Raw genomic sequence first — 21,300 nt, forward strand, 5'->3', positions numbered from 1 at the left:
GAAATATATCATGAATTTTTGATTTGTTTGTCGGATTTGTATTCTATGATTAATTGAGGGGCATATTCACGATACTGGAAATGTTACACAGCGAAATATAGTCCTATATGTTATCGTAAGCCGTGATATTGACGAAAAACGGCTTTTGAGAACGGCGTTGGTTTTCAGTAAAAGCCATATTTAGTCTTGGTGCTAAACTTTTGATTAGTATCTCTCCAAACGTTGAATCTATAAAATTCATCTACGTTTTATCCACTCTAGTAGGTAGTCTTTGCAACGCAACGTTGTTGTGGAAGTGATACAGGAATTTCTTGATATACCACGTTGATAATTTTAGATGAGATAAGAGTTTTCTCTTTAGGGGAGGTAATGGTTCCTTGTGTCAACTATATAACTTTCTGGTGATAGTATTAGTTGAGTTCATGAAATTAAGAACCCATAAAAGGCCTGAGAACTTTCTAGAATTAATCTTTTGTGGGGTGATCTAGGATTTTCCCCGGTTCCATCATGCATTTTGGGCAATCTTATAACAACATACTTCAAAAACATCTTCAAACCTAGTGAATTTCTGTATAATCACGTGGCTTTTACGGTTTTATTCTTAGGTTTGAGGACAACCAAGTACTATTTGTCTAATATGAGATTAGGAATAAATACAGCTAATAGGAATCATTGTGGAGCCATTTTCTCAACGTATCTAGGCCGATTTTGTGGGAAGAGCTAGCTAAACTAAACATTATGTATGACGAACTTCACCTCGCGAATAGAGTAGCGTCAGTACTACGTATGCAAACGTCATACCCTTCTATCTTTTAGCTCAGTGTCATCCCCCTACTGGGCGCGTACAGTATCCCCTCTTACAATAGCGCGCCCTGATGGAGGGATACAAAATCTACACCCCTCTCTACCGCCACACGTCTATAATCTATCTCGCTGCGTTCGTGCCCGAGTCTGACCTCGCGTTGCTTACCAACCAATGAAATCACAGTTAGAGAGACGTCAGAATTACGAGGCCAGACGGATACTAAGTTCTCAAGCCCGGCCCACAAAAGAAATTAACATGGAGATATGATATGGTAGCACAATGATTCCAACTAACTATATGTATTCTTGATGAGGTCAAAAACAAAAATTAAGGCCATTTGAAAAATTGGTAGAAAAATGAAAAATTGGGTTGCCTTCTCTTTAGAGGCTGATGGGGGATTCCTTAACCAAAATTCTTCACCTCTTTGAACCCCTGGTATCCCTCAAATCCAATTATTGATCAAAAAAGGAAGGGGGGGGGGAACATTCAAGAACAAAATGGGGTGGCTTTCCCCTTCAACTAAAAAAAAAAATTTAACCCCCCAAAAAAGTATATATTAAAAAATTGGCGATTTCAATCCAGTTTTTCCAAAATGATTAAAATCCTCCTCTCTCCATTCTTTTAGAAGTTTTTATCGATGTTTTAATTTTTTTTAAAAACCGTTCACTGAACTAAAACTAATAGGTAAAAGGCGGGGGATTTGAAAATTGGGCCTCAATGCTTATCTTAGATACGGTGCCTTTTTTCTCTATTGGCTTTTAGTTATTAGACATAAGTTGAAAGTTGAGAAGGCATGAAATGGTTTGTCCATTGCTACAGAACCATTTTATTGAAAGGTTACGAGAAAGAGATGGTTATATACAGGGTGTTTCTGATAAGTCTGCCATAAATTAAGGGATTTAAGGGTGATGTTCTTTGGGCGATTTTGAGTCGAAAAGATAATTTCTATGATATTTTGCCGTCCGGGACACCGTTTCAAGTTATGTTTGGAGTATTTTACATATGACCCCTTAAATTCAATTAAGAAACTGAAAGAAAATGATTTCTAATTTAGTTAAGGGGTCATCCCTACAACACTCAAATCATAACTCGAAAACAGTGACCCGGACGGCAAAACGTCATAGAGCATTTTTGACTCAAAACTGCCAATAGAATATCACCCTTAATTTATGGCAGTCTTATCAGAAACACCCTGTACATTGAAGCCTTTCAATAAATTGGTTCTGAAGCAATGTACACACCATTATCTTATGGCAGACTTATCAGAGACAACCCTTTATATACGTTTACGTAGTTGCTGCTTTTTACTGTATTAGATCTATTTAAGTGAACAAAGTATTAAAAAAAGATGGAAAAACTAGAACTGAACCTTTTTGGTCTTAAAGCTTTTAAAGTGATTTTTTTTTTTCTTCAACATCGGTGTACTAGAATTTTAATTTTCTTTTCGTCTGGACGTTTTTTTATTTCTCCCATACAGGGTATATTCAAGCGGCAGCAGTTTTGTGCGTTTTGACGCTATTGTTTGACATTGGCGCCACTGTGATGACGGGATGCGGCCTTTGCAGCAAAGAACCCCAGAGGAAGTACCTTCTTTACAGAATAGCGTTATACGTTATGGTCTCAGCGTGTAAGTTCAAAATCTTTTCCAAAAATATAATAATCTTGAAAGAAAATTTAAGTAGTTGCCTGGTGAGGTATTTTACAACTACTTCACTTAACCTAACATAACTGAGCTTAATATAACCTTAAGTTCATAAGATATGTTCCATAAGTTCGTCACTGGTTACAAACTGGAGCTTGTCATGAAGTGACAACGTAGGTCATAGATTCTCGTAGATTCTCTGGTGAGGCGCTTTCAAAGACTTAGTAATGCAGACTAAATAGGAAGATGGACTGCAAACCGCGTGTAATTTACAATTCTCGCTTGTCGTTCTCGAACTAGCTCGAGCTGTAAGTCTCTACCATTACGAAATATAGGTAGTATCATACTTATGGAACATGTCTTTTAAACTTATGATGTAGCCTATTGCTGTATTCGTTTCCGGGCTATTCATGGAAATGGTCTATGGACTACTTCGATAGTTAATAGTAGGCCAAAATAGACCTAAAGGAGACTAAATAATTTTGTGAAATATGTGAAGTAGGGACGGGTTTACACATGAAATCAAAATTAATCTAACCCATTACAGTTTTAGTTAGGGGCTATTCTTAAAAATTGCCTTGGCGCAAAATCGTTTAGTTATAGTAGGTCAAAATAGATCCCAAGGCGACTAAATCTGGTGGGGGAAACGTTTACTTAGCTTAAATTGGTCCATAAAGCGTTGAAATACAAGGCTAAACCTGGTAAAATGGGTGTATAACTCTCTCAGGAGCGTGTGGAAGTATTTTTTATAATGTTTTCCTGTCGTGTGAAGACTTAATTTTATTTTTTCTTCCTTTCTCTCTCTCTCTTTTTCTCTGTTATTCTCCAACCCCCGTACGTTGGTCTTCCACGTCGTGCGTGCTTCGAAACACTTTCTTTGGATAAATTTCTTCGCGGTGAACCTCATTGGTGTGTTGGTAAAAAACGACCAAAAAAACTTATAGTGTTGTGTATTCTGGTGGCATTGGTCATTTACCCGGCTTGTTTCGCTGCCGAAATCGAGCAAAGCAATAGACAGTTATGGGAATTTGGTTGGGCCTACGGTGTCGGTTGGGGAGCCGCCATTTTTTTGTTTGGCGCCATTTTGTTGCTTTTATGCGATAAAGAAACTGAAGAAATCTATTACAAGGAGCGCGCCATTACGCATCACCATGGCAACGATTCCAAAGCGTAATCTCGCGTCAAATCACGTGATCCCCGTTTAATCGTCGCTTCAATACGCCTACCGACGTCACACGTCACTTCACGCGCCAGAAAAAAATTAAAATGTTTTCTCGCGCGACAATTTTTTTAAAAATAAAATGACACTATCTTCAAAGGGAAGATGAACTGTAATATTTAAAAGTTATAAAAACATTCAATGAAAAAAAGTTAAAGCGTGTATTTGAAAAAAAAGTTTTAAAAAAAATATTTCGTTTCGTTTCGTAGAAAGCTCGTGAGTGTTTATCACGAGACTAACATCACAATCGCGATGACCTATGACCCCGTTTATGATTGATTAAATTTTAATTGGGGTGTTTTCGCGAAAACAATATATTTCTTTTAATATCTGGTTTTTAAAATTACACTGCCGACGCTGGTTTAATCGCTATATTATAATGCACACGTGATGTGAAACGATTCGTCAAAAAATGATACTAAATTTCCGGGGAAGAGATTATGGGAATACTTTTCGAGCGTGTTTTTTTTTTTTAATTGTTTCTTTACACCCTACCTACCCTTTTAAAATTTTCGGTTTAAAAAAAAAAACTTTACTCAAATCTTTCTCCTATTTTTACTATACGTCTTAACCTTAATCATATTTTTCTAGAGGTTCGAATAGGTCATAATCTGAGCTACAAAATAAGACCTTGAACGTCAAAATCGGTCCACAAATAACAGAGTTGCGAAGGTTTAAAAATAAAATTAAAATTAAAATTAAATTAATAAAAATTATTAAATTTTTTTTTAAAAATAAAAACTTCACAACTTTGTTATTTATTGCCCGATTTGGGTGTTTTTGGTCTTATTTTGTAGGTCTAATTTAGTCCTATACGAATTAGACCTCAAATAAGGTCGATCTATAATCCTTAGCCGCCAAAACAAATAGTTTATAGCGTATTTTCAAAACAAAAAATGAAAAACTTCTCCAATGTGACGACGATAAAGTTAGTAGTGCCATAATAATTTAGTGTATTTTTTTACGTTAAAAAAATTGGCAAAATATATGATCTGAAAATCGGCTAAATATTAATTTTTAAGAATTTAAAATAAAGCATTTACGATTTTATTTCCTTCCCGCTTTTGAGTGATATCATATATTATTATTATTATAAATGTATATATTATAAAAATTTATATGCTCTTAAATTAACGCTAATATTAATTAAAAGCAAATTAAGCGCCCAAATTAAATTTCCCCAATTTTCAAGAAACGAAAAAAAAAAAGAAAATTATATATAAAAAGAATTTTGTGGAATTTTTATTATTAGTTTTAGAATTACCTATATAAGTATTTTTTAAATCATTTTAATTAAAGCTTAATTTAAATAATTAAATAACATTTAGACTTTTGGAACTTATTGACGAGGAAAACATTAAATAAAGAAAATTTAGATCTTAAAAAAATAATTAATTATACCTATACGATAATTGTAAAAAGCATAATAAAAAACAATTTTATTGAAAAATACGAAAAATAATAGAAAAACAAATAGTAATTATACTAAATCTTTTAATAACTGTTAAAATGAAGTATTAAAAAATTATGAAAATTTTAAGTATAAAAGAAAAGAAATCCCTTCTGAAGATTAAAATACCTTTAAATTAAAATTTGCTTAGGTTTCAATCCGCAATTACATTTTTTAGCAAATTTTCGAGATTTTGCAGTTTTGCAAGATTTCTTTTCACTAATCCAAGCTCTCTTTTTGATAATTAATTATTTTTAATTAAAAACCGCTGAAGCTCGAACGTATACTTGTATGATTGCAGTATAGCCAATTTTCGCTGCACGCCTAAGATCCAGGTGACGTTGACTTGGCGCAATTTTTAAAATTACAACACAAAATCTGCTAAAAAATGTTTTTGAAAATGTAGAGTTTAGTGAAGTGCCTGTATATTCAGAAGAAACATTTAAAAATCATTAGATTACTTCAAATATGAACCTCTTCAAAACTTAATTTATCGCAAATGTTACTTAAAATTAATTATATTTTCCCCTTTTTTTAAAGGAAGAGTGGAACGTTACAGGAATCCAGTTACATATTCTGTATCCTTTAAAATAGGCCTAAATTATACTGGAAGTAAATTTTGGCTTACTTAGGATCCTAAGGTTGAAAAAATCGTCTGCTATGAGACAACTTGTTTTTGTAGGTAACTAGCGTCAGATTAACATGGTTTAAGAGTATCATGATGGCAGCTAGGTGATCTATTGGCTTTGTACTTGCAGCTAAGGGTGTCAGACTGTCAGGCGTATTGTAGGTTAAGGAATCCGAATATAATAACTCGATACATTGTTTCACTAATCCTTTAAATTAAAAATTAAACCTTAAAATTCCCATTTTTGACGTTGAAATATGAAGAAATTCAAGAAAATAAAAAAAAACTAAACAAAACCAGTTTTCAACCTTTCTAGATATCTAATGCTACCGTCCAACTTGTGTACCCTTTTAGCTTTAAGAACAGAAAGTATATAATGTGAAAAATAAATATACCTTAATATATTATAGTTTGTAGGTACATAATGTATAGCCCTTTATTTTAAGTTCGCAAACAAAAAAGAGTATTCAAAATGTTTCTTTTTTAACTTTTGTAGCTAGCTGTCAAACCCACTATCTTAGCCTAATGAACGATAAATTAATTAACACTACGATTAATTTAATATTTTATATGACTAAACCTTTTGAAATTTTCCTTTTTACTAAAATAACTGCGAGATCTTTCCAATGATTCGTCTGCTTTTTCTAAAATGGTAAAAACTACTATTCAAACGTACAACAGCCAGCCACATGGTGGTAACTTAATAAGACCAAAAACTTATTAAGATATAAAGACGTAAAAAACACAAACTAAGAAACAAGTTGAACAACCCTTACTCTAACTATGCAGCTAAGCTACAAAGCGTTTAAAAAAGAAATTAAAATTTTTAAACTCTTAAATTGAAAAAAGTTAAATCGAAAAACGTTCCGAATCTAATACAAACTAAAAGTTGTATGTACCTCATAAAAAAAATGTCAAAAAACTAACAAAACTCCCACTAATTCCTTGTATATAGTAATATTAAAAAACAAATACAAGCTTTGTATACAGCGTTCCCAAAATACGAAAAAAAAATAATTACAAAAATTAACAAAATTTTATTCAGTTTTCAAAAAAAAAAAACATAAAACATTGGCGAGAAAAATTTCAAAGCCTCGTAAAAGTTTGTTGTTAGTTAATCCAAATTAAATATTTTTAGGAGTGTATCATAGTAAACAAACAAACCTATTCGCCGCGTCAAAGTTTATGTAATGAAAGAAAAATTTCCTTGGAATTAATTATAATTCATAGAAAATATTTAAAATTATTATAAAATTAAGATTAATTGGCCCATTTTTAAATGACATAAAAGGCTTGTACATTTTTACTCGATACAAAACAATCTTCTCTATGTTATTTTTTAATTATTATGTAAAAAAAACAAACATAAACTATTAAAAATGAAGACACACAAAGGACGATGATGACCCCTGAATGATGAGGTCAGTGTGGAGAGTAGATATTAGAATGTTTAATTTTATAAGTTTCGCTATTTCCAAAAATAATTATTTTTAATTAGAGGGTTGTTTTTATTTGCAATCCCTCCTAATAGTAGGCCAAATTATCTATTTTATGTTTGTTTTTGTGGAGAAGCTTATTTTGAAAACAAATTTTAGGCAAACTTGACCTTATTTATAGCGTTTTCCTTAGGGTCCTCGCGGAGCGCTCCCAAGGAGCAATAAAAATGGTAGTAGTAGTTTCCAGCTTCGTTAAAGACTGTTTTTGAAGAATAGGATCTCCTAGTTTTATTCCTCCATGGGAGCGCTCCGCGAGGACCCAAAGGAAAACGCTATTAAAAAGGCGCCACTCATTGCATTCTGGATTCCCTTGACTCCAACTATTTTCGTCTGCTCACAAGTGACCACAAAGGGCGAATATCAAAACGAACACTGCGAAGATTCGGTACTTTTGAAAGTGGCGAATGTTTGGCGCCGATTTAAAGTTTCCGGAAGTTGTTATCGGAAGTTTGTCCGCTCCCGTGTTGAAAGTTCGACTTTCACTTTGTGAATACGAAACATCAAGCGAATGGCTGCGGCCTGCGTTTTAAGTTGTCAACGAGGCATGCTGCGAGCTAAGCCTAATTACGGTAGACCGGGAACAATTTTAACCGCGAATGAAAAAAAATTTGCTTTGTTTTATAATTTTTATTGTTTAGAGCGTAATGATTTATTTATTAGAACTTTTGAGTGAATCTACACCGCAGCCACATAATAAAGATGTTTGAGAGAAACGGTATGTTTATAATGTTACACAAGTGTAATTAAGCCTTGGTAGTAGGTACTCTGCTTAGTCTGCTAGGCCTACAAACTACAACTTACATGGTATATAGAAATACCAGTCTAGACACTTCTCCTTAGGCGTCAGTGCTCTGCAGGGAAAATATGTACACGATTTACTGGCGCTAGTAGAGAATGTTAATTGAGGAATACAATGAAGCAACGTTACCGAATTGGTCACTGAAAAGCCTGTGTTCATAATGCATTATTTAAATATCTTTATTAAACCTTTGTGTTGAGGATTTAATTTCTCTACCAGCGCCTGTAAGGCCCTTAAACATTAACCCTGCACAACACCTACATATAAGAGTCGGTTGGCGTTTAAGGTTTCCACTCTGTATGTTAAAGCATAAGTTCATATTCCATAAGTTAAAGCATAAGTTCATAAGAAATGTTCCATAAGTTTGTCACTGGTTGCTGAGAGCATGTCATGAAGTGACGTCGGTGGAACGTCACAGATTCTAGTAAAGCGACGCCTGGTGATACGCTGTCAAGCTTAGTGCATACTAAATAGGAAGATGGACTGCAAAACCGAGTGTAGTCAATTCTCGCGTCGTCCTCGAACTAGCCTCTAGTATTACGAAGTATAGAGCTAATGGCTACGTCACCAATGCTATTTGCCCATAGAGAAAACCCTCATAAAATGGCCGCCCTACACTCAAAGGCAGGCCCAATTTTCGTAGCAGACGAAATTTTTCCCCCACTATAGGACGTGTCATACTTATGGAACATTACATATCTTATAAACTTATGAATCAGTTAAAACCTACGAAGTTATTAACTCCTTCATTATACCATACCGTCATTAACAGTTCATTTCAGTTCTGTACACGTGCGCATGAAATGGCGGCCATAACTGATTCTAAGGTTGAACACTAAGAAAGTCCAAACTTCCAAAGGCCGGGAGTGTGGCGCACTCCTGTAAGCCAAGCTTCTGGGCGGCAAAGTTTGAGGGAATACGACACATGTCGGCGATCCTACCCTATAGGTGCCGACTGTCCCGTGTCCGCCGGAGGTGACTTACCCCAATTCCACCTTCCGTCACCTCCCAAGTAAACCTCATTTCCTTCCCTGCTTATACACATACGACCTAGCGGCCCCCGTCAGTGCTGGGCCGCGTAGGGTCTCCCGCTCAATTCTTCCTGGTGCTCAAGGCCTGACGGCTAAGCACTAGTGTTAGTAGGTGGCAAAAAAAAAAAAAAAAAAAAAACTTCCAAAGTAATCAGGTAAGTCATAAGTGAGTAAAACATTTGACACATTTTTAATTTTCGAGCACTTCTGTTTAATGTAACAATTAAATAGTTACAAGGAATGTTTTAAATTAATAATAATAAGATATTTTAATTGCCTTTTATTAATTAACTCTGAAGAAAAATCAAACTAAAAAATAACAGACTATAATTAAATATAAACATTGAAATAGACTGGAGAAATATCAAACAACAATATTATTATTTGGTTTCGCTAACGACGCACAACAATCTGAAATATTACGTTTCTTAATTATTAATTTAAAATCTTTGATTGTATTTTCTTAAGCCTTTAAAAAGTGAGATTTCATTCATTGTTTCTTTCAAAAAAAAAAACAATTAAAATGGTTTAGCTTAAATATAAGCGATCATTAGCAACGATATAATGCCCATTAATTAGTGTTGTCATTTAGTCTAATAATTTTTCATCATTTTTAAATGTTTTTTTTTCCATTAATTTGTTGTTTAATTTTAATTAATTTCATTTAACTTGGCAACTGTTATCACTATCACAATTTTTATATATTTGTTGACCATTTGACCATTTTTTTCATCATGAAATAGGCGTTTCAACAAGATATGGCCATGGCCTTATCGTTAGTGTATTTCTTACTTACTTAATTTTTATTTATCAGGAACAAAATTTAATTAAGTACTAATCTTTAGTGATTTTAATGAGCCAAGGAATAATTTTTGAGTTATTAATTTAGTGAGAAGTTAATTAAGTGTCTTTAGAGCGAGCTTGAATATATGAGACCAATTAAATTAATTAAAATCTGTGGGCCACAAAGATTTGTCACGTTAATATGACGAATTTTGAAAAAAAAAAAAATACTTCAATTCATGGATTAGCTAATTAAGTAATTAATGATAATTAGTTACCATAATTTATACATTAATTAGCTAATCTAATGACCATGACCATGTCCAAAGTTTATAAATTTAATTTTTCATCTTTATAACGTTACAAATTAATAATTGCATCATAATTTGGTGACAAAAATAATGAATTACCGTAACAACGTTATTTACAGACAGATATTTAGCCTAAACTTATTCCTGATCAGCGCCACCTACCAATAGCGGCGACTTTGAGAACTACTGTAAGCAGCAAGCCAACCACTCCAGATGTCGCTAAAATCTGGTGACGTAATTTAATTTTTGGTAAGACCCCAAGTTGGAGCGCCTGTCAGTGACGTCAACAGTTTTTAGCGAAATCTGATTGGCTTGCCGCTTACAGTAGTTCGCAAAGTCGCCGCTATGGGTAGATGGCGCTGATCAGGACGACTTTGAGAACTACTGTAATCGGCAAGCCAACCACTCCAGATGTCGCTAAAATCTGGTGACGTAATTTAATTTTTGGTAAGAACCAGAGGCAGAGAGTGCACGTCACTGACGTCACCAGGTTTTAGCGACATCTGATTGGCTAGCCGCTTACAGTAGTTCTCAAAGTCGCCGCTATGGGTAGATGGCGCTGATCCAGGAATAAGGCTAATTAAATTGGTCTCATTTCGAAGCTTTAATTAGAATTAAATTTTTTTTTAAACATTTCGCGCGCGTATATTTAAAACTGGTAACAATTAAGCCACTTTGTATTTAATTTAAATTAACTTAGTTTTAAGTTAATTAACAAGTATTAATTTCCCATTTAAATACGGTAGTAGTGACACAGTCAAACACTTAAAAATATTTTTTCTTTTTTTTGTCTTTGAGATGAAAAATTAAATATTTAGTTTAAATTTTTTCCACCAATCAACCACGACTAGAATTCTTCAATTATTTTACGTTCAGTTTAATTAATTAAATTAATTAATAAGATTAATTGAATCCAATTTTGCATAATAAACAATTAAATTTGATTAACCAATATTGTATTGATTGGTTAATGTTATATATATCGATAATATAAATATTTTTATTTTTATTTTTCGCTTGAGGTTCAATTATACTTTTGATATTATTTTAATAGGCTGGCATTAATTACAATTAATTATCTCTCTCTCACCTGACATTTTTTGTTAGTTGTCTCAGAAACTGACTTTTCCTCGAGCTTTAAAAAAGCCAAAGTCATTAGCGTTGTGAAAAGCGGCGACGATACCCGCGTAATTCTCAATTAAAATTGGTTGATATTCGATATCGCAAGTCTTGAGTGGAGTTAGCATGTCGTGGGGAGGCGCTTTAGTAAGATCCAAATTTTCCACAGTTTGCGCTAATTTCCGGGCAAAGTCTTCGATATCGTAGTTAGATTTGGGCAGAGCTTCTTGTCGGGCTAACGGGTGAGAGGTGTAAGTCACCCAAGGTATTTCCCGACTCCAGGGATTCCAATTTTTCAGGAAAGGCAATGGTTGACCCTGATTCCACATGCAACGAACCCCAATTTGATTGCGTGGCCTATAAATTACAAAAATTACGAATTTAGAGGTTTTAAAACAGTGACGTAAACTTTCAGACGTAATCATTCATTTCAAACCCTTCTTATAACTTAAAGGGAGGGTGAAGAGTAAAATCAAGTGATTTTTTATCAATTCTTCTACTAATTATAAGACCAGTCTGCACTTAGTGAAACATTCAGGAAATATACCAACTCCGAATGATTTTAAAATTCAAATTAGGTTCAGATTTTAAGGATAATTTTAAATATGGACTTCCGACCAATCACGTAACGCCCTGCCTTTTTGTTAACAAAATTCTCGTGGCACGCTCCGTGTCTCGCGCCACGATTGTCACGTTGCGCGCCTAATTTTATCAAATCTCGTGATAAATTTCATTCGACACGGGGCCACGTGCCACGAGAAACTTTGTTAACAAAAAGTCAGGGCGTTACGCGATTGGTCGGAGGTCCTTCTTTAAAATTATCCCTAAAATCTGAACCTAATTTGAATTTTAAAATCATTCGGAGACTGTATTTCCTGAATGTTTCACTATGCAGACTGATCTTATAATTAGTAGAAGAATCGATAAAAAAAATCACTTGATTTTCCACTTCACCCTCCCTTTAAAGGAGAAAAGTTCAGGTAACTTAATTAACATTATACCTTAAAAGAACGGCCTTTTAGTCTTAAAAACAATCAAGGACTACTGCGCCATCCGCTATTTTTTAGTGGCGTCTGCTAGTCCGAACCACTTACCCCATTGTTATTGGTTGAATCCAACAGTCTGGTTCGATTTAGCAGACGCCACTAAAACAATGTTATTTATTTTACCTGAATTTTCCTGTTTAATCAATAATCATATATACGAATAATTTAGAAAACTAATTTTAAAATCTAATTAATTAATCATTAGCATAATTTGTGTTTTATTCAGTTCTAAATAACAGAGCAATCAATCATGCTGGAGTGTTTTAAACTACGCAACAACAACATCTTTCTTTAGTGGAAAACGTATAAAATTTTCCACCACAAACCCTGAAGCGTGTGATTATGTGCTAATGACAAAAAAACCCGCAAATAATAATAATTTCTACGACAAGAAAGAAAGACAAGATGGTAATGTATTCAAGAAGCCAGAGAACATGCTGCGAAGGAAATCTCCAACCTGGCAGCCGTTGTCGATATCCCATCTATTCCACCAATTTCTTGAGCGTTGCTGGCCGCTCGAGGAGGTTCAGGTTGAGGTGGTTGTGGCGGAGGAGGAGGTTGGGCGACGATGGGGGCGCCCTCGTGAGGGGGGGTTCGAACCTGACGAATTTTGGGAATAACTCGACCCTTGATGAAATCCACCGCTCCCGTAATTTTCCTGATTTTAATATTAAAGGGAGGGTGAAGTAGAAAATCAAGTGATTTTTTATCGATTCTTCTACTAATTATAAGACCAGTCTGCATAGTCAAACATTCAGGAAATATCTCTCTCCGAATGATTTTAAAATTCAAATTAGGTTCAGATTTTAATTAAGGATAATTTTAAAGAAGGACCTCCAGCCAATCGCGTAACGCCCTGCCTTTTTATTAACAAAATTCTCGTGGCACGTTCGGTGTTGAATGAAATTTATCACGAGATTTGATAAAATTCGTGCGCGACGTGATAATCGTGGCGCGAGACACGGAGCGTGCCACGTGAATTTTGTTAACAAAAAGGCAGGGCGTTACGCGATTGGTCGGAAGTCCTTCTTTAAAATTATCCTTAATTAAAATCTGAACCTAATTTGAAATAATTTTAAAATCATTCGGAGAGAGATATTTCCTGAATGTTTCACTAAGTGCAGACTGGTCTTATAATTAGTAGAAGAATCGATAAAAAATCACTTGATTTTCTACTTCACCCTCCCTTTAAATCAGCCACAGCCACAATGTATCGCAAAATGCCAAAACCAAAATGGTAATAATTATAATTGTTTTTAATAAAACAAAATTTTAAACTTAAAGCTTTTGGGTTTGTGGCCCCTCCCCTCTTTTTATCAATTTAAATATAGGATGTAGCTTACGGCATAAGAGATTTGTCAGGGTATTTCAATTCTCCGATGACGATACTGTCAAACTCTTTCAAGTGTAGGCGCTTGTAGTCTAATAGGCGTAGCGTGATAAAATCGTACTTCAGGACTAATAAACTGTAGTCGGTCAAGAATATGATGCGCTCCTTTTCATTGTCCCAATGATCGATTCTGACCAATTTTGATTAATTAATTAATAAGCATCAAATCATTCTTCGATGTACTTTTAAATGATTTCGTTTTTTATCGATCTTTATGGGGAATGTAACGGTTTTTCTTACTCTGTCAACAACCAGGTGCCTCTTAATTCTCCATCAAGATTTTCGAGGATGACTGGCCTGCACTGATCAGCGGCGCTATCTAAGGCACCACTCTGCTTTAAATTTGCAACGATATTTGTAATGGAAAAAGTGACAGAAAGAAACGATGTCAGACGCAACGTAAACTTATATTGGAGGTAATTAAGTTTTGGAATTATTTTTTGGGTAAATTTTAGTTTAGTTCTGTTCTGGTATTACAGGGTCAATGTTAAACGATAGTTTAGTAACATTTTAGGGGCTAGCAACTTTGAGACAAAGTTTAACGATAGACTAGTGGCAGCCCATGTTATTTGCCCATAGGGAGCTAACAACTGGCTAGGGGGAAGAGATAGTCTGACGTCACGCAGCCCCTCTCTGGTTGGCATTTTTGCACGTAGAATACTGTTTCCAACCGTTAGGGGGGATGAAACTCCAGTTAGAGATAGAAGGGTGTGACGTTTCAGGGTCAGAACTGTTAGCTCCCTATAGGGGCAACTTTGAGACAAAGTTTAACGATAGACTAGTGGCAGCCCATGTTATTTGCCCATAGGGAGCTAACAACTGGCTAGGGGGAAGAGATAGTCTGACGTCACGCAGCCCCTCTCTGGTTGGCATTTTTGCACGTAGAATACTGTTTCCAACCGTTAGGGGGGATGAAACTCCAGTTAGAGATAGAAGGGTGTGACGTTTCAGGGTCAGAACTGTTAGCTCCCTATAGGGGCAACTTTGAGACAAAGTTTAACGATAGACTAGTGGCAGCCCATGTTATTTGCCCATAGGGAGCTAACAACTGGCTAGGGGGAAGAGATAGTCTGACGTCACGCAGCCCCTCTCTGGTTGGCATTTTTGCACGTAGAATACTGTTTCCAACCGTTAGGGGGGATGAAACTCCAGTTAGAGATAGAAGGGTGTGACGTTTCAGGGTCAGAACTGTTAGCTCCCTATAGGGGCAACTTTGAGACAAAGTTTAACGATAGACTAGTGACAGCCCATGTTATTTGCCCATAGACCTTAATACAGTCAAAGCTGGGAAACTGCCATTACTCTATAGTGTGCTACCACGAAGCTAGGGGGGAAAAACTGTGACGTCAATATTGGGTCCCGAATTTGTATTGCCCAAGCTGACGACGTCTCGCGACTGCCAATATGGTCGCCTGAAAATAAGGTAAGAGATAAGAGCATGTGACGTCACTACAAAGTTCGTGGTAACACACTATAGCTTAGTAACATTAAAGGGGCAACTTTGAGACAAAGTTTAACGATAGACTAGTGGCAGCCCATGTTATTTGCCCATAGACCTTAATACAGTTAAAGCTGGGAAACTGCTATTACTCTATAGCTTAGTAGCATTATAGGTGCAACTTTGAGACAAAGTTTGATGATAGTTTAGTAACATTATAGGGACAACTTTGAGACAAAGTTTGACAAGAACAACTTTGAGACAAAGTTTGACAAGAACAACTTTGAATAGGCATTTAAACAGTAAACATATTTTTGTGGAGTTAATTCCTACCCTGACAGCAAAGAATTCCTTTATTTCTTCAGCTGACATTCCTCTGAATGACGAAGTTCGATGATTGGGGGCCCCTGTGGGTTCTGCCGGATTGGAATTGCGATTGTCTTCTATCGCGAGTGGGAAGCGAGCCATAATTATTCCCACAAACTTATTATAACTTCGCGATAATGCTTTTAAACCGCAACCGGACAGAATACCTTGATTAGGAACGACGCTGGTCGGACCGAGGCCTCCAGCTGCCCCTGCTGCAGTAGCCGTCGCGCCGCTCGAAGCCAAGACCGCATTCTCGATGTTATTGCTCCCTCGTTGTTGCTCTTGCAAATTACTTTCTTCCTCGGATAAACTTAGCGTTGCACCTCGAAATTCGGCTTCGTGGTAATCGTCTAATCTTTCGACATCGCTAGGATTTATTTTTTCGCCTCCTTCGCTAAGTTTCACGTCTTTGAAATCTGCCATTTTTAAAGAGCCGACACTTTCCCATATAGCGCGCGCCTTCTGGGTTACGCGCCCGATCGAAATACGCGAATACGCGATTCTTTCCACCCCCGTATAGGCCTATGCTTCCCCTCTCGCGTGAGTGAGGATCTTCATAGATGTTCAAACAATTGTTTCTAAACTCAAGGTTGCAGTTCATGCAAAATAGGTTAAATTTTTGTACCCGAGCCGTACCAAGCGATATATGTCTATGCTATCAAGCATCCGTTTATATCAGTTTGTAATTCGCGCGTACATGGTATCTAGAAAGACTGGAATTTTTTCTGTTGTAATGGTTTCAATTTTCTGATGTCTATGGATAACTCATCATCGTACCCTGTATTGTCGACGTTTAGGTTAGCGGCTTCTCTATAGGTTGAGTTGGGAACTTGGGTGCTTAGAGGTCTCTCATTGGTCAATTCGGACTTTCATCTTTTCTAGGGTGTTGAAATCTAGGGGATCTTCCATAAAATGTTAAAAACTAGTTTCCTATAAATTATACGTTTTCCGCGAAATTAACCTGAATAAAATAATAAGTAGATGTAAACTAAGAGATAATTAAACTAGCTTCTTCGAACAAGAATTACCGAGAAACCTTGACAATTTTCCCCTGTCCAAACCCCAACATAACGTTCCAAATTGGGAATCCCAACAATAAGGGTCCCGCTACAACAAAATACCTGAGCGCAAATTCGTACTCACACTCACAGAGTCCCAGCGCCTCTTAAGAACTTCCCTGTATAGGTTGTATTGCGGGAAACTTGCCATTTTGCATATTGGGGTAAGCAGATATTTTTCACAAATTTTAATTAAAATCATTTTAATTTACAAGTAGTCGTCTACATTTTTCGCTTAAGAGTTTGAGTTGCCCAAGTTTAAGTAGTTATATTGCAGAAGCAATCGGTTTTTAATATAATTGTAGAAAATGTATTCGTTGGTTAAGTTTGCCGCCAATTTTGCCTTTACGTCAGTTCGTACACTTCTTTTATTTGGCGTTACATTTATACTTCTTTCTATTGAAAAATAATGGGTTCGTTAGAGCAGATATGTTCTATACTGTGCTAGGCAAAATTGCACTTGGATCTACTGCGAAACCAAAAATTCCCTGATACCTCTAGACTAAATGACGATTTTTCATTATTTTTACAGTAATTTATTATCTTAGGCGTTCAAATATTATTTAGTTTAATTACTTACTTTCTGATGATAAATAAGTCCTAAGTACATTATTAAAAAATTCTGGAATAGAATTTTGTAAAATTAGGAAAGTTTCTTCGAGGTTTTCCAAAATTCCCACGACCGCGTAGTAATTATCCACATTTTCAATGGCACGATTAAGAGCCCAATTATCGTTAAGTATTCTTAAATCACAAAAAAAGTCCGTGATTAAGTATTTACATAAGTTAATAAGATATGTTCCATAAGTTTTGTCACTGGTTACAAACTGGAGCTTGTCTTTAAGTGACGTAGGTCATAGATTCTCGTAAAGCGACGCCTGGTGAGGCGCTGTCAAAGGCTTAGTACAAACTATATATGAAGATGAACTGCAATTTAACCGAGTGTAGTCAATTCTCGCTTGTCGACAAGTTGTCGTTCTCAAAGTTCGAACTAGCCTGTGGCTTATTATGCATAGCTATGCCACAGCTAACCTACAGCGCCCCAATACTAACTATTACCGTTACCCTCTGCAAGTTTTGATGGAAAGGAGAAACCGGGTTAGACCGCGGATAAAAACTCCTTTTAACAAGCGGGGAGAGAACTTGCAAACTCTACGCAGAAGGATTTGTTCCCAGATTTTCACCCGGTGCCACAGTCCGGGATCCTGTTGCTACGAGGCGAAAGCGCTAACAGCTACGCCACCCCACCTCTAAGTAGTGTCATACTTATGGAACGTATCTTATAAACTTATGGTATTTAAAACTATGAAATTAAAGTGACGAAACATAACGTACTGGCATCTTGGGTCATGTCCGCAGAAATACGGTATAGTTAACTCTTTTTCCATACCAGTTTCAAATCTACATTCCTCATAGTCTATTTCTACACATTTTTCGTATGTCTTCAAGATAGAATTATAGTTACAATTTGTCTTATTTTTGAGATATTTGACTAATTACCATACTCATCCATTCTTCTTTCGGCATTTGCGGGTCTTTGATCTTTTTATACATGGTACTCGAAGGTTGTCTCCAATAGTAAAACCTTGAAATAATTTTTTCCACTGGATCGCGAATCATGTTTATGTAGAGTGGGGGTTTATAACCTAACCTATCGATGTTAAAAGTTCAGGTTAATTTTAATTAATTTGCGAATTTGTAGAAAAGCTGATCAGGAATTTAATTTCTTTAAATGAAGCAGGAATCAATTTAATCTATTCGTAGACGACGAAAAAGAATTACGTACCCCCATAAGTGTATAAGATATGTTCCATAAGCATGGCACTGCCTATACTTCGTAATGCTAGAGACTTACAGCTCGAGGTAGTTCGAGAACGACAAGCGAGAATTGACTACAATATAGTAATGGCACCTCTCTGCCTTTGGCTACGTTACGCTCTATGAGAAATTAACATGGAGTGCCACTACTCTATAGAGCTATTTCAATTCGGGGGGGAAAGGAGAGCTTTTGAGGCGGGGTTTCGCCAGTCCGCGCCTAGGCGCCATATTGTGCGGGAAATTTAGCATAGAGTTCTTTAGCGGCCCGCACGGAGGGAAGATGAAAACCGGCTCCGTTTATTGGCAGGCCCAACTGTGACGTTTCCCCTCCTCAACTGATATAGCTCTATAGGTTCGTTTTGCAGTCCATCTTCCTATTTAGTCTGTACATACTAAGCCTTGACAGCGTCTCACCAGGCGTCGCTTTACCTCGAATCAATGGCTTACCTCATTCACTTCATGACAAGCTCCAGTTTGTAACCAGTGACAAACTTATGGAACATATCTTATGAACTTATGGTACCCCATTAACCTCGGTCGCCTTTGAAAATAAGACACGCCTCTTTTTTCTTACTCCGCCGTCGGTTATTCATTCCTACTTTTTTAAATAAATAAATTCCGGACTGATTTTATTTTACTCTGTGAAATTTAAGAAAAATACGTGTTGATTTAAACTAAACGGTTGTTGGAGTTTCATTAATCCATTAATAACTTTAACCTTAAATTAAGATAATTAATTAATTAATGGTTTTAATATCTTAATTAATTAATTTCAAATTACTAACTTGTTTGTTAGGTTCCAGTTGCCGAGTTATTGACACTCCAGGCACATACCCGTAATTTGTAAAATTATTAATTTTAGATAATTTTGTCAATAATCTAGAAAACATTTCGCTGCCTGTCTTGGGAACTCGATTAAATATTAAAACTTGGCGATTAAACGTCGATTCGTTATTAAATCGTGAAAAATCATCCCTTAATTGTTCATCCGGTATTTCTATAATAAAATAAACAAAAATATATTAACATATAGGCATTAATTTAATTTTAATTTAAATTTAAATGAAAAATTAAAATAAACAACAACCGCAACAACAAAAAAAGAATTATTAACATATTGGCGTTAATTAGAAAATTTAATTGATATTTACCCGATTTAATTCCAGAAGTAGTTTCGCTTATAATTATGAAGTTACCATTCTCAATTTGAATTTTCACAATCCCCGTTAAGTAATTAAGACCCAAAATTAACTCAAATATTATTAAGGTAAACAAAATATTTCGTTTGATTCCTTTTCCATATATTTTGAACATTTCGTCCCAATTTTGATACGCGATTTGTTATTTAGTTTGCACTTTCATGCGCGGATGTAGTTGATTTTTGCTGCCATATGGAAATAGGTGAATAGGTTTACATTTCTCTCATAGCGAATTGGGTTATTAATTTATAGTTTATTCAGGCGTCATCGGATACAATAAGGTAGATGTTAAGCGCAGCTCTATACTGTCTAATACCATTACAATTATAAAGGTTGATCAGGCCCTAGGATGTTTTTTTTAATACAATTTAATTAGTGTTAAATTTGAAGTAATTAATAATTATTGCAAAATATGAGAATTTAGCTTTTGAAAACATATTAATTTGTAGGAATACAGCGAAGTATGAATTTTGCGCACCAGATTTCAGATATCAGTTAAAATCTCAAAACCTTCATTTTTGACAAAACGGATTTTAAAGGGACTTTTTTTAAGACTTCGTAAACCTGAATTAGGCGAGCTTTGCGCAAAAACGTGTTAAATTTATAAATCCTTCAGGGTTCATACAACTTTTGGAAAACCGCTTTCCCCGAGTTTTTCATGGTTTTTTCCCATATATTTTCCCCCGTGTTTTTTGCTATATATTTCCCTGAGTTCTCCATTATTTTTTCCCATATATTTCCCTGAGTTTTCCATGTTTTTTTTTTCATATAGAGTAATGGCACCTACTTGCCTTTGACTGTATTAAGCTCTATGTGTAGTTAACATGGAGTGCCACTACTCTATATTTCCCTGAGTTTTCCAGGTTTTGTCCCATATATGGAGTAATACTATGGGAGTGGGTTTTTTTATAGTTGAAATAACCCCTCCAGAACAAACTTACTCAAACCTTACAAATTTCCCTGAGTTCTACTAAAATTCCTTGTGTTTTTGTCAACTATTTATTTCCTTAAGTTTTCCAGGTTTTTCCCCATATACGGAGAAATAACAAGGGGAGTGATGTTTTCATAGTTGAAGCAACCCCTTCAGAGCAAACTTACTCAAACCAAAGATCGAGGAGAGAGAGAGAGGGAGATAGAAACGCGCTTTATAAAATCCGCCGAAAAATGGGGAAAATAGGGGGGTAGTAAAAACAATTTTCGGTACGTTTAGTTTTAGGACGCACATCCTTTGCGCATGGGGGCATTGACCTCCTCGCCTTATCTCTGTCATCCCCTACGTCGACTGTGCGTGAGAAAGCAGCGCTCAGGCGCCGCGGTGTACCATAGATTTACCCCCATTTTCACCACGCATGGATCACGGCTGCCTATATACTAATTCTCTCTCCCTCTTTGCTCAAACCTCACAAACTTCTTTGATTTTTACTAAAACTTCGCGAGTTTTCCCTGTGTTTTTGTCAACAATTTATTTCCCCCGTTTTCCAGGTTTGTATGAACCCTGTACATACAGACCTGTAAACCTGTGGCAGAGATACAAAATAAAAAAGTTGGGCAAGAGATCTCTTGCGTCGGGAAAGTTGGATTCAGGGTCTTTGTGGATGTTGTTAGTGGTGTTCGTATTTGCCGACCCATCAGCTTCATTTTGGGAAAACAAATAGGAATCTTGGAGAAGTAAATTCACGAAGACAATAACTTACGCAAG

General features: G+C 35.7%; 3 protein-coding genes across 7 annotated transcripts in view; 1 reads left to right on the top strand and 2 right to left on the bottom strand.

Annotated features, from left to right (window-relative positions):
* The window catches only part of LOC149710142 (transmembrane protein 47), a 94,741-nt gene extending 86,788 nt beyond the window's left edge, over positions 1–7,953 (top strand). For both annotated transcript variants that reach the window (XM_089859626.1, XM_089859622.1), the window contains 2 exons: positions 2,283–2,432; positions 3,392–7,953. In XM_089859626.1, coding sequence (XP_089715752.1) covers positions 2,283–2,432; positions 3,392–3,621 — 380 coding nt within the window. In that variant the 3' untranslated portion in view covers positions 3,622–7,953. The remainder of the gene's footprint in view (positions 1–2,282; positions 2,433–3,391) is intronic.
* Positions 7,954–9,335: 1,382 nt separating this feature from the next.
* LOC149710147 (tumor protein p63-regulated gene 1-like protein) lies at positions 9,336–16,193 on the bottom strand. Of its 4 annotated transcripts, none has more exons than XM_089859579.1 (6): positions 15,691–16,193; positions 15,491–15,597; positions 13,960–14,054; positions 13,673–13,849; positions 12,787–12,987; positions 9,336–11,640 (listed from the first exon to the last, which is right to left on the bottom strand). In XM_089859579.1, exons 1-6 carry the CDS (start codon positions 15,947–15,949, stop codon positions 11,277–11,279), a joined length of 1,203 nt encoding a protein of 400 aa, XP_089715705.1. In that variant the 5' UTR covers positions 15,950–16,193; the 3' UTR covers positions 9,336–11,276. The 4 variants fall into 4 exon arrangements, with proteins under 4 accessions (XP_089715705.1, XP_089715710.1, XP_089715702.1 ...); XM_089859584.1 differs by having other exon boundaries at positions 13,960–14,051; positions 15,491–15,600; positions 15,691–16,191; XM_089859576.1 differs by having other exon boundaries at positions 15,491–15,600; positions 15,691–16,185.
* Positions 16,194–16,807: 614 nt separating this feature from the next.
* LOC149710148 (uronyl 2-sulfotransferase homolog pip-like) lies at positions 16,808–19,951 on the bottom strand. Its single transcript, XM_089859610.1, has 7 exons — positions 19,554–19,951; positions 19,188–19,399; positions 19,041–19,120; positions 18,085–18,235; positions 17,920–18,026; positions 17,165–17,328; positions 16,808–16,980 (listed from the first exon to the last, which is right to left on the bottom strand). The coding sequence occupies exons 1-7, from the start codon at positions 19,714–19,716 to the stop codon at positions 16,820–16,822; spliced, it is 1,038 nt and encodes a 345-aa protein (XP_089715736.1). The 5' UTR covers positions 19,717–19,951; the 3' UTR covers positions 16,808–16,819.
* Between the last annotated feature and the right edge of the window lie 1,349 nt (positions 19,952–21,300).

This window comes from Phalangium opilio, unplaced genomic scaffold (genome assembly GCF_054372755.1).
Source record: "Phalangium opilio isolate 3A_F unplaced genomic scaffold, DU_Popi_V2 ptg000011l_1, whole genome shotgun sequence".
NCBI classification, from domain to species: domain Eukaryota; kingdom Metazoa; phylum Arthropoda; class Arachnida; order Opiliones; family Phalangiidae; genus Phalangium; species Phalangium opilio.